The sequence below is a fragment of the Salvia splendens genome, chromosome 13 (assembly GCF_004379255.2).
Source record: "Salvia splendens isolate huo1 chromosome 13, SspV2, whole genome shotgun sequence".
In the NCBI taxonomy this organism is placed as follows: Eukaryota; Viridiplantae; Streptophyta; class Magnoliopsida; order Lamiales; family Lamiaceae; genus Salvia; species Salvia splendens.
Window position 1 is genome coordinate 6634650 of NC_056044.1, and position 13591 is coordinate 6648240.

A 13591-nucleotide genomic window follows, 5' to 3' on the forward strand; every position below is an offset into this window, starting at 1 on the left:
CACGTCCCCTGACTTCAGCCTCCCCCGTACCCTTTTCCAGAATGCCGAAGTGACTCGCTTCGCCGAAGTGATTCACTTCGCTTTTCGGGGGGGGTAGTGATGGGGTGCGTACTAAACAAGCCCAACAGCAATGACGGCCCATCAGCCCAAAGCCCAAGGAAGAGTATGAGTTCGGCATTACCAAAGAGTTCGGCCTCAGCCTACAGCTCGGTAAAAGCCATCCAATCAAGCTCTGCTCTCAGGTCGGCATCAAGCTCTACTCTCAGATCGGCAACCAAAGCAGTTCGGTCTCAGTATTCGACCGAACAAGGAGTTAGTGGACCCATACAGGATGTCCAACACACCCACTACCACGTGGTGTCAACTCAGGCCACGATCGTAGGCCATGACCTACGCTACATCCACGATCTTAGGCCATGACCTACACGACATCCACGACTTAGGGTGGTGATGCAAGCCACGATCTTAGTTCAAGATATAAATAGAACTTAGATCAGATAGAAGAAGGTTAAGCTCTCTAGAGATAAAATCATATAGCAAGTCTGTGTTGTAAGCTGTAATCCCAGATCAAGCAATACAATCTTGCCCTCCCTTCTTCCCGTGGACGTAGATTTACTTCAGTAAATCGAACCACGATTCTTTGTGTTGTAGTTTTCATTCTCTACCAGCTTTTACTAACATCAGAAATTCACGGATCCATCACACACCTTTTCCCAAATTAAATAAAACCACAACTCCTGCGATCGACAGACAAACAATGGGTACAATATAATCTAACCAATGACTATTTGATTTTGAGCTCCTAGTATTTTTTTCACCAAAATTCATATTTTCCATCCCGTCATTGAGATGTGCATTGAACTTTTCATCTACACGTGCTTCAAGAGATGTTATTGAGAGCAAAATCATGAGAAATAATTGCTTCATACGAGTATTTCGGAGTTTTTTTTATGGGAGTTAGGTGTTTATGTGATTTTGTTTGGTAAAAACGATGACGTGACATGTATGATATTTATGGGGGAAACTATACTAATTCCTTGTGGGGAGTAATTAATTTTACAATGAATGTTATATTGTGATGGAAAGGAATAATTCTGGCAAAATAGTGTAGCCAGCATGCTGATATTTATGTAGCTTGATTCCATGGCAACCTTGATACTCATCTCATAACTAGGGTTGGAACGGTACGGTATACCGCGCCGAAATGGCCATACCGCATACCGTACCGTACCGTGTGGTATGACCAAAAACCATACCTTTACCGTAAAATTCGGTATACCAAAATTTAGATATCGTTACCGTACCGCTTTTGTCGGTATACCGTACCGTGATTTCGGTATACCGCGGTATACCGTGATTTCCGGTATATACCGCAATTGCGGTATATACCGTATTTGCTGTATACCGTGTTATTTGCGGTATATACCGTAAATTTGCGGTATAATGCGGTATACCGTGGTGTATACAAAATGCATACCTTTACTGTACCTAAAACTGTCGATACGGTATGATACTGTACCGAAAATTCGGTATTTTCGGTATTTTTTCGGTACGGTAAGTGCGGTATTTCAATATATTTTCCCTGCCCTACTCATAACAAATGTCATATTTTCCTTTTTAATTTATCACATAAAAGATGTCATATTTTTTATTTTTTTATAAAAAGTTTTCTCATACATTAAATATAAATATACTATTTTGTGCTTAAAATATGCAGCAACCCAAACATTCACATGTTTATTTTTGTTCTTCTATTTTCTTTTTCAACAATTTCATCTTTTTTTTCCTTTTCCTTTTCCTTTTTTTAAAAAAAATCTAAAAACTACATAAATCAGTTATAACATTATTAATTATGATTATCATTTTAAAAATATGATAAGCTGAAAAAATGTTCAATTTTTTTGAAAAAGAATGAAAACGTAAAGAAACGATAAAAAAAAGAATGAAAATGTTGACAAATAAAATGGAAGAAAACAATCAAACTCGGTTGTTGCGTGTGTATCAAATACTACAACAATAGTATATTTTGCTATTTGGCACAACTGAGGATGCAAGTTCGAGATGAATAATAGTATTAATATGTGTAAGTGATTTATGTGTGATAAAAGTATTAATATGTGTAAGTGATTTATGTGTGATAAAAGGAAGAGATTTTATTCATATAACTAGCATATCTTTACAGACTAATGTACCGGTTCTTTTATAGGTTAGACAATGGCTAAATATGGTAAGACTTCTCCCCTAATTCTTCTTCCTAATTATATGGTAATCCCACAATCTTTGGGATCTTTCTTGATCACTACTTCACTCATTTATTTCTTTCTAACACTCTCTCAAGTTAAGTAATGAGATCACCCATTCTTAACTAGCCCAATACTTCGCAGAATCTTCTTGAATCCACTTAGTCAGGATATCAGCCAGTTGGTCTTCAGACCTCACAAATGGGAGCTCTACTATTTTGGCTTCTATGTTGTCTTTGATGAAGTGTCTATCCACCTCGACATGCTTTGTCCGATCATGCTGAACAGGGTTTTTCAGATATACTGATTGCTGCTTTGTTATCGCAGAACAGTTTACATGACTTTTGTGACTTTAGACTTAGCTCTGTCATTAGCTTTTTCAACCACAGAGTTTCAGTTAGACCACTCTTGATTCCTCGAAATTCAGCTTCAGCACTAGATAGGGCAACTACCTTATGTTTCTTGCCCCGCCAAGTAACAAGATTACCTCCAACAAAGGTGAAGTACCCTGCAGTCGATTTTCTGTCATTTGGGTTCCCTGCCCAGTCGGTATTTGTGAACCGTGGATCTCCAAGTGTCCATGATTTTTGAACATGACTCCATGTCCTGGTGTTCCCTTTAGGTACCTGACAATCCTCAGAGCTGCTTCCCCGTGAGCTGCTTGAGGTGCGTGCATAAACTGACTGACCACTCCAACAACATATGCGACATTAGGTCTGGTGTGGGATAAGTAGATCAACTTCCCAACCAGTCGTTGGTATCTCGTGCGGTGAGTAGACTTAGTTCCTTCAATTATCTGCAAGTTGTGATTCTGTGCCATAGAAGTATCAGCTGGTTTGCAATCTAGCATTCCAGTTTCTGTTAACAGATCAAGCACATATTTCCGCTGGCTGATGAAGATTCCCTTCTTCGACCTTAGTACTTCAATCCACTGCTTGATCTCGTCGTCATCATCTCCTGTGAGGATCATATCATCTACATAAATGATTAAGCATGTAATTTTCCCTTCTCTCTTCTTCAGGAACAGAGTTTGATCAGAGTTGCACTGATTGTATCCATACTTCTTCATCACTTCAGTGAACCTCCCAAACCATGCCCTAGGAGATTGTTTTAGCCCATACAGTGTCTTTTTTAGTTTACAGACCTTCCTTCCTTCAAATTCGCCAGAGAAACTAGACGGTGCCTCCATGTAGATCGACTTGGACAGCTCTCCATGTAAAAAAGGCATTTGTTACATCAAATTGGTGTAGTGGCCATTCCCTGTTCGCCGCTATGGAGAATAGTACTCGAATAGTACTCATTCTTGCCACTGGGGAGAACGTTTCAGTATAGTCAACTCCTTATGTCTGAGTGTACCCCTTGGCTACTAACCTTGCTTTATACCGTTCAATAGATCCGTCTGGTCTCCTCTTGATGGTAAAGACCCATCTACATCCCACAGTCTTGACCCCATCTGGCTTCAAGCACACTTCCCATGTCTTATTTTTTATTAGGGCCCTCATCTCTACTAACATTGCCTCCATCCAGTGGGCAATTTTCATAGCTTCTTCTGTTGTTCGAGGGAGCTCTTCTTCCTCATTGTTGTGACATAATAGAGTAATTGTGTAATCGACAAATGAAAGAACGTAAGGAGACACAGAATTTATGTGGTTCATCAATTGGCTACGTTAACGGGCAAAAAAGGAGAACAAATTGTATTATTATTGCAGTTACAGATTTCAGATCTAAGATCACGATCACAGAATTATGTGCTCTACTCACATATAAATAAGCACACATGAGATCATATCCTAATTCGGAAACATAATCCTATCCCAATTAGGAAACATAATCATATCCCAATTAGGAAACAAATTCAAGGCATACTAACAAATCTCCACCTTGACTTGAATCCTCCTTCCAAATGCATCATCATAATACCAAACAAACAAACTTCTTCATCCTTGCCCCAAATTTGCCCTCCACGGGCAACTAACAGCTCATGACATCAACATTACGCAAATCCAGCAAAATTTTGTTCAAATTTTCCAGATGATCCCAAAGGGGCATACCTTCCTGCATGCGTAATCGAAACAAACGCTGCTTCAAGATCAACTTGTTGGTTAGAGACTTCGTCATGTATAGACTCTCCAATTTCGTCTAAAGGGCAGCAGCAGTCTCCTGATCAGCAACTTCGATGATAACATCTCCACACAGGCACAACACGATGGTCGAGTGGGCCTTTTCGTCTAAGGTTGTCCACTCCTCATCATCCTCCATTGCCTTCTTTGTTTTGAGCGGCGCCCACAAACCCTGTTGCTTCAGCAGGGATCGCATCTTGATCTGCCATAAGCCAAAACTATTTCTCCCAGTGAATTTGTCGACCTTCACGTTCAGAGCAGACATCTTGACCGATTAACACAGAAACCCTAACAGATGCGGAATTCAAAATCCTAGTCTGAAAACCAGGCTCTGATACCAGTTTGTTGTGACAGAATACAGTAATTGTGTAATCGATAAACGAAAGAACGTAAGGAGACACAGAATTTACGTGGTTCGCCAATTGGCTACATCCACGGGCAAGAACAGAGAACAAATTATATTATGACTGCAGTTACAGATTTCAGATCTAAGATCACGATTATAGAATTATGTGCTCTACTCACATATAAATAGGCACACATGAGATTCTATCCTAATTCGGAAACATAATCCTATCTCAATTAGGAAATATAATCCTATTCCAATTAGGAAACAAATTTAAGGAATACTAACACTCATAAAGGGCAGCTTCAAATGCCCTGTCCATTTCACTCAAATTTGCTTTAGCTAGATTTGCCATAGGATACCGGCTTCTTGAGCTGGTTCTTTCTGGACTATATCTTTCTTGATCACTACTTCACTCATTGATTTCTTTTCAACAATGTGGCTTATAAAATGTAATTTTTTTCTTTTTATGCAAAATTTCTAAGTCAGATGTAATAGAGGAAATTAATTTTTGTGTGAAACCTTCCTTACTCTCTCCCAATGGCGAAACTACATAAGTGCATGCTGAGGTTATAACTTGGCCTTTCATGGTATATTAAATGAAATAAGGATGAGAGTGAAATGACATTTTTTTTGCATTTTCTTTGCAATTGCATTCATTCTCTTCTTCATTCCATTATTCCAAGTAAATGAATAGAATTGAAGTAGAAACTGTAATTACTGAACAACGTAAGTAAGTGGTGTTACAGTTATTTCTTTTACAATTAATTTTCATTAAACACAATAAAAATAGTATGAGGAGTATATACTAGTAGTTGATCAATACCGGTTATTCATGATAATTTTGATTATGAGGAGTATTATTTAAAAATCTAAACATAATATTATCTGCATCAAATATAGTATCTCTCCCTCCCCCTTTAACTATCTTTAGCTGAAAAGTAAAGTAACTAAATTCAGACCAATCTCAATTGTATTCACAAAAATAGAATAAAAATAAATGCGTAAACAGTCTATCCATTCTTAGATTTTTCAAACATACATGCAAAATCCCGCCCAATCAACGTTGCAGAAATACATCGCAAAATTTACCAAAACACCCTTCATTTTCCCCTTGTATTTTTATTTCCATCTTCCGCAATTTTATTGTAGATTCTGTTTTTGAGTTCGAGCTTCCCCAAAGTCACAGACTCACATCACTTTCTCTCTCACCTCAGCTATGGCGGATCCTTCCCAAATCGCCTCGGCTGATCCGCCACTAGCTCCGCTTCCATTGCAGCCGAATGAAAATTCCGACCCTGCGACTCCAGTTTCAAGCAGTAGCGACGGAGGAGGCGGTAATTTGGAGAATTTTCCTCAATCCAATGGCGTTCCGGTGGAAAAATCAGCTAATCGGAGAGTGGAGACACTGAGGATCTCAGATGATCAATTCCGCCGGCGCTCGCCGAGACTGGGGGAAAATGCTGGAGATGAGCGCTTCGTTAGGGAGGCGAGTTCTCTCAAATTGAGTAGTCCAGATAAGATATATCCGCCGCTTAAGAAGCATAAAGGTGGAGAACAGGTTTGGTTCTTCGTCGGTGAGCCAGTACCCGATGACGAGGCTCGCCGCAGGTGGCCATGGCGGTATGAGGTAGCTGAGGTAAGTAAGTGCTACATTGTTATTAAGCTTTAATTCGGCTCTTATTTAGGTATGTGACGAGGCTCTTATTGAGCTCTGGATTTCAATTTGCAATTCATTTCGGAGATTTATGTTAGAGGATTTGATTTTTGCGATTTTTGATTTTTGATGTAGGGAAAACAAAATAATGGGCAATCACTGAAACGTAAGTAAGTGATATATTGCTATTAAGCTTCATTTTTTCGATTTAAGATTTTAGTTGATGTATTTTATTGTTTGTCATCCACATTAATGATGTTGCAACTTTTGCAGGGTTTATGATGATGATGAAGATGATGATAAACTTATTTCAAACGTAAAGTGTCACTATTTACATGCTGAAGTAGCGAAGATTATATTTGAGCTCAGTGATTGTGTTTACGTCAAAGTAAGTTTGCTATTAACTTTTTTACAGGCACGTATTTCAATATGTCATTAACAAATTTATCGTATTCTGAACATCAAAATGTGGCAAACCATTTTATTGCAGAACATTCATATGAATGTAAATAAGCTAGTACAGTTCAGTAAAAGATTTTGTCAAATGTAGCTTGTATTATGCTAAAGCACTAGTTAGTAAGAAAAGCCAAGCGTGTTTTGTGTTTATATGAATCAAGAAATGTTGTAGATTCATCGCTGCAGTGTACATGCACATACTCGTTCACTTGAACTGATCTTAGCACTGAGGCTGGCATTAACCTGATATGAATAAATTTGTTTTAAAAACTACTCCCTCCGTCCCGTGCTACTCGCACGTTTGCTTTTCGGCTCGTCTCAAAGTCCTTACACTATTTATAATTTAAGTTAGAATTAATGCATTTAATTAATATGTTAGTTTAAGTTAAGAGCTCTTTTATTAAGTGATGTCTCATTACACCTAAAATTCTTTTTTAATTACACAAAAAAATCAATCTCAAATTTACGGCCTAAAATGAAAAGTGCGAGTAGCATGGGACGGAGGGAGTATAATGCAACTGGTTTGAGATTAGAGAAGTTACTAAGGGTGCATACTTGGTGTGCCTCGAACCCTGACGTTTGAGGTCCTCAAATTTCCCGAATCATATGCATTTCTCTCTTTTCCCTTACTCCTGTTGGAAACTATATCATATCTAAATTTGAACATTTCATATAATATTGACACGAAAAAACTCCGAAATCTCCATCCATGGCGGTTATAACTTGCTTGCAAAGTTGATTAATTATCTCATCATTTCATTGCTGGAATAGCTGTAGTTCCATTTTCCTATTCTCACTGATATCTTTTCAATAATTATAGGGCCCAAAGGGAGGTCCTAATTACGTTGGCAAAATTCTAGAATTTTTTGAGACAATGGATGGCGAAAACTACTTTAGTGTTCAATGGTTCTTTAGAGCAGAAGATACGGTGACAAAATGATGCTTTTCTTTACTCATTGTCGCCTCCTTAGTCCCTCTTTCACATCCTTCGCTAATTAGTTTACCTTGCCAGGTTATAAAGAAAGATGGAAGGTCACATGACAAGAAACGGTTATTCTACTCTACTCTCGTGAACGACAACTTGTTAGACTGCATAGTTTCAAAAGTTAAAGTTGTTCAAATAAAACCAAATGTATGTCTGAAATTCCCAAGCTAAACAAATATAGTACAATTTTATGCTACTAATTTGTATGTTTGTAACCTCAATACTGCATTTTAAGGAGGGAGACATATTTTTGTTCGATCATCTTTACTCCCTGTTGCATTCGAGTCTAGTTGGGTCTTGTATTAAAAAGGATAGACACCAAAGTCTGGTGAAACTTCACAGATGAAGAGTGACAAAAACATGTCTCTTAAATTGGTTGATTACATTCTTGTACACATATGTTATTGACATCCATTTTATTGTAGGTTAATTTGAAAGATAATACAATACCACCTTGTGATTATTATTTTGATATGAAATACGATGTCGACTACTCAACTTTCAGCACAATTTCAACAGGTACTCTACTATTTTGCTTTGAAAATTTTAGAAACCCATAATTGATGTGTTTTTATGGCTTGATACGCTTATTACTTTGCATGAATTTTTTGTGTGGGGTTCTGGTAAGGACTCCCCGCCTACCTTCAAGACTACATCGTGTGATGTCACCTATGAAAACTTCCTAGCGCATTTCCGTACTCTGTTTTTAGTTGGCACATTAGGTTTCTCCAAATCCATTTTAAAACCACGTAAGAAACTACAGTAGCAGACACAATCTCAAAGTTAGACATACTAGATTTAGTTCAAGTGGCTTTGTACTGAAACTTCAATTGCAAAAATCTTCTAAACAGTCTTGTGCTTGTGCAAATAGGTTCTAATAGCATACTTGATTTACTTTCCGAGTTGGCATAAGTCAAAGATCTCATGAACTAGTTGTTAAACTAACTGAAGATATACAATCTAGATACAGTAGTTAATTCATTGAATGAATGATCAATTGTGTTATAATTTAGTTACCGTGAGTTGTTACATGCCTAGCTATGAGAAATAACCACTTCATTTCTACCTTTCTTCTTTCAATTCATGCTTCAAAATCTTAGTATGCTGTAAAGCAAACAACATAGTCAACCATTTTAGCTCCCATTTTTGCTGATCTGACTATATGACCACCTACATACTATTGTATTAATGCAGACAGCGACAGTCAGTTATTTCCTCATCCTTTGATGATGCCATCCAACAGAAAATGCGCTGCTTCTAAACCTGCCACCAAGTCTTCTGTGGATGGAATTTGTAAATCTGAGCTAGCATTACTGGATTTGTACTCTGGCTGTGGAGGAATGTCTACTGGACTGTGTATTGGCGCTAAAGCATGTGGCTTAGATCTTGTGGCGGTAGTTAGCAAATTTTTTCAACTTTCAGAAATACGGGTTGTAGAAATAGTATTTATGTTTAATGGTCAAGACTAACTTCCATGTATGACAGAGATGGGCTGTCGACATTGATGAAGCAGCATGTAGGAGCTTGAAGCTGAACCATCCAGAGACACAAGTTGTGTATTGAGTTTTCTTTCTCTTTAAATTGAAGTCCCCAGTTTATCAGAAGTATTTGTAGTATTCAAGTGTCTCATTGAACAGACAAGGAATGAAGCTGCAGAAGACTTTTTTGATTTATTGAAGGAATGGGATCGCATCTGCAGAAAATATGGGAAGTATGAACAGAAAGAACTCAGGTTAAAGATTGTTAGAGAAGCTGATAATGCTAAAAAATCAGAATTGAATCAAGAAAGTTCGTGTGAATATGAAGTGGCAAGGCTGGTAGATATATGCTATGGTGATCCCTCTGACTCAGGGAAGCGAGGGCTTAAATTTAAGGTGCAATTATCTTATTCATGCTTGACTAATATGGTAATATAGTTACTCAAAGTGACATGGCAGTAAAGTTACAGAATAATCATTTAAAAGGAGCGAGGAACTTTATTGTTTTGCGGTGGCAAGCGGGTTCAATTATAATGATAGTATTCATCATCTAAATTGCTACTTGTTGAATACATAAGTACATGCCGACATTTAATGTCATGCTTATATTCTTTTAGGTGCGCTGGGTTGGCTATGGCCCAAGTGATGATACATGGGAGCCAATTGAGGGCATGGGGTACATTTCCAGCTAGATATAATCAGCAGTTACACAGTATTCAATGTAGCTATTTAACTGAAAACTTCTGATATGTTTATTCTGCTTTTCTCTACAGAAAATGTCCAGATCACATAAGAGATTTTGTACAAAAGGGAATAAAAGCAAAAATGCTGCCTCGTCCGGTATGTTTACTTTGTTTGTGAAGATTACACATGCACCCTAAGGGAAGAAAACCAGTTTTCTGATGTTCAATAAAATATGTTCAATAGTTTGCTAGGAAATAGTATATTTTTGAATAGTCATGTAATTTCTTTAGAAAATAAACACCAAAAATATGGTTCAGAAAGTAGATAATTCCATGCTTATAAGTTTCTCAAGTAAAAAACACATCATATATTTCCCAATGCTCAACTGGAAAAGAAGTGCATGGTGAGCTTCAATACAAGTTTGCCTCATTCAAGACTGTTTATTTGACACTATTCTTGTGGAATAATTTGTGCCATGCAACCATTGTATGCTTAAAACATACTACTATTACCATCTAATATACCTGATCCATATGCTATCTACTTAACACAGGGAGATGTTGATGTAATTTGTGGTGGCCCTCCATGTCAAGGAATTAGTGGCTACAACCGCTTCCGGAATTTTGATTCTCCTCTTGAAGATGAGAGAAATCGCCAAATATTGATTTTCATGGATATTATTGAATTCTTAAAGCCAAAGTTTGTTTTAATGGAAAATGTTATTGACATCTTGAGGTTTGCCAATGGCTGTCTGGCAAGATATGCTATAAGCCGGCTGGTTAGTATGCATTACCAAGCAAGGGTTGGGATAATGGCTGCTGGTTGTTATGGGCTTCCTCAATTCCGCTTACGCGTTTTCTTATGGGGTGCTCAGCCTCTTGAGGCAAGTATTATCGATCCTAATCTTGGTACTTCTGGCATCCCTTGTGATTTGGATGACTTCCTATTTATTTTAACTAGAATATCTTGGATATTCATCAACTATGGATTTTCCTGTTCATGTTGTATTAACATATACTCCGTATATTGATTATGTTAAAAGCATGTTTCTTTATGTATCTACATATTCAACCTTCCTCCTTACCGGCCATCATATCATGAATTATCTCATGACTTAAGGCTTTAGCTAGTTTATTATCATTATTACTCTTCAGTTGTAAATTTACTAAACTTGCAAGTGACTATCATTTTATTGGCAGGTGCTACCCCAGTTTCCTCTTCCATCACATGACGTGGTGATCCAGTATGGATTTCCTAGCGATTTCGAGGTACTAAACATTTTTAACACGCGGCTTTTACTATGTAGTAACCCACTAAGTATCTACTTATAATCTGATTCCGTATTGCAGCGAAATGTCGTCGCTTATGATGAAGGAAAATTCCGCGATCTAGAAAAAAAAATTCTTCTCAGTGATGTTCTTTCTGATCTTCCTCCTGTACGTTTCATTTGCTGCCCACTTTGATTAATTCTGAAATTTGATAAACTGACTTCCTTAATTTCTATTTTCAGGTTTCAAATAATGAGAAACGGGAGAATATTCCACTCAGAACAGAACCTGAAGCAGAGTTTCAAAAGTATATCAGAGCAGCTAAATGTGGTAGGTCATTTATTGTCTGGTTTTCAATTCACTCTTACGTATAGATACTCTGCTGCCTAACCTGACTTTATCCAACAACACTAGTTTGAACTAATTTAATAGGCATTTCAAATGAAGCTTGCCTCATATGAGGTTTTAAATAAATAAATCCTCAGCAACTAATTGGCTGGTGAACTATTGCCTTGCTAAAAGCCTCATTGAACCTAAGAGATTGGAAATAGCTGCTAGAAAATGATATACTAACAAATCAATTGGAATATTTATCTGCAAAAAGTATAATTCCATGCTTCCTTATCTCAAAAGAAAAAGGAAAAGAAAAATCGAGTACTTCCTTATATGCATGAGACCAACCTAATAGTGTTGGAACAAAAAGTTTGGACTAACTTCGTTCTTCCTCTTTCTCTAGATATGACTGCTTCACCTTCCAGTAAAATAACTAAGCACAAGAATCCCGTTTTGTATGATCACCGGCCTTATCCTCTGAATGAGGATGATTACATGCGTGTCTGTAAAATACCAAAACAAAAGGTTAGAACAGTGGGATTCTCTGTCATACATTAGGCATTCTGGTTTTGATTATGTACTTCACTCGACAGGGGGCAAATTTTAGAGACCTCCCAGGCATTGTGGTTGGGTCTGACAATGTAGTTCGCCGAGCAAATGAGCAGGACTTGATGCCATCTGGAAAGCAATGGGTAATGCTTATAAATTAGTCAAGCTCAGGCCCCAAATTCAATATATCTAAAATTAAACGAAGTGAAGTCTTTGTCATGTATGATAAATGTGTGTGAGTTTGCTATCAACACTTGATCTCAGCAATCTGCATTGGCAATATAAGTAGCTAGCTTTGCTTTTGATTGACATCACTTTGTTTTATAACTTGCATGAGACTAAATGAATATTACAAGTGTGATGCTTCTTAACACACTCTTGCTATTTCACTTATCAGGTGCCTGACTATGCCCTTAGTTACCGTGATGGAAGGTCCCATAAGTGAGTTACTACACATGGAGTTGCAGTTTAACTCACTTTTTTTATCCTTTCTTCTATTCATTTACTAACAAGATCCTCTCTATAATTGAATACTTCAGACCATTCGGACGACTGTGGTGGGATGAAACCGTTCCAACTGTTTTCTGTTATCCAGACCATCGCTCGCGGGTCTGCATCTTTTACCTAGTCTTCTTGATTCAGTTCCCAATAGTTTAGCTAGTTATCTTTTTTCCTTGTCTTTTTTGTTGAAGGCTATTTTGCACCCTGAACAAGATAGGGTCCTCACTTTACGTGAATGTGCAAGACTACAAGGCTTCCCCGACTATTACATGTTCACTGGAAGCTTGAAAGAGAGGTAAGTCTTAATCTCGTTAACTTACTAGTTTAGAATGTTTTGAAAATGAGTTGTGTATGGTAGTAAGCAAATTTAGAGTAAATCTCTAAAAAAAAAGAGCATTGAATTGAAATTGATTATACTACTTAAAATAATCATACTTGACTTAATCACATAACAAACTGCCCCTTCATTCTGGTTGTCATTTATCTCTGTCTTTGTTCATCTACAACAGATACAGTCAGGTTGGCAATGCAGTAGCCGTTTCTGTTGGACGTGCTCTAGGATACTCATTAGGCATGGCAGTACAGAGACTGAGCGGAGACGGACATCTTCTCACTCTTCCACCCAAGTTCTCCCATTCTACAACCGTTGAGTTGCTATCGTTGCTCAACCAGTGAGTATTCATTCTTGGGTTGTACACTGGACAAGGAGACGACGCGCCGTCCCTCCACAATTGGTGCCTTGTATGACATAAGTAGTAGGAACGCATCATCTGTCTTTAGCTGCAAATGAGTCTATCTTATAACTAGTCCACATTTATATGAAATAATTGCTAATATGTACTCCTAATGAGAGCTGCAATTGTGACACTCTCGTGGATTATTATGTTGTATTACTACTGGAAAATGTATCATTTGTACAACTAGAATAAGGATTGGTGTATTTATCTATTCATTGTTCCTTTCTCGGACCAGAA

At 37.6% G+C, this 13591-nt stretch overlaps 1 protein-coding gene across 1 annotated transcript; it reads left to right on the forward strand.

Moving 5' to 3' along the window:
• The first annotated feature begins 5877 nt into the window (after nt 1-5877).
• Nucleotides 5878-13591, forward strand: LOC121761358 (DNA (cytosine-5)-methyltransferase CMT2-like). The gene is made up of 21 exons (XM_042157014.1): nt 5878-6345; nt 6499-6533; nt 6637-6751; nt 7640-7747; nt 7832-7951; nt 8230-8323; nt 8999-9198; nt 9290-9355; nt 9442-9678; nt 9900-9958; nt 10056-10122; nt 10520-10849; nt 11166-11234; nt 11316-11402; nt 11477-11564; nt 11971-12092; nt 12161-12259; nt 12514-12557; nt 12656-12725; nt 12809-12912; nt 13127-13591. Exons 1-21 carry the CDS (start codon nt 5926-5928, stop codon nt 13290-13292), a joined length of 2700 nt encoding a protein of 899 aa, XP_042012948.1. The 5' UTR covers nt 5878-5925; the 3' UTR covers nt 13293-13591.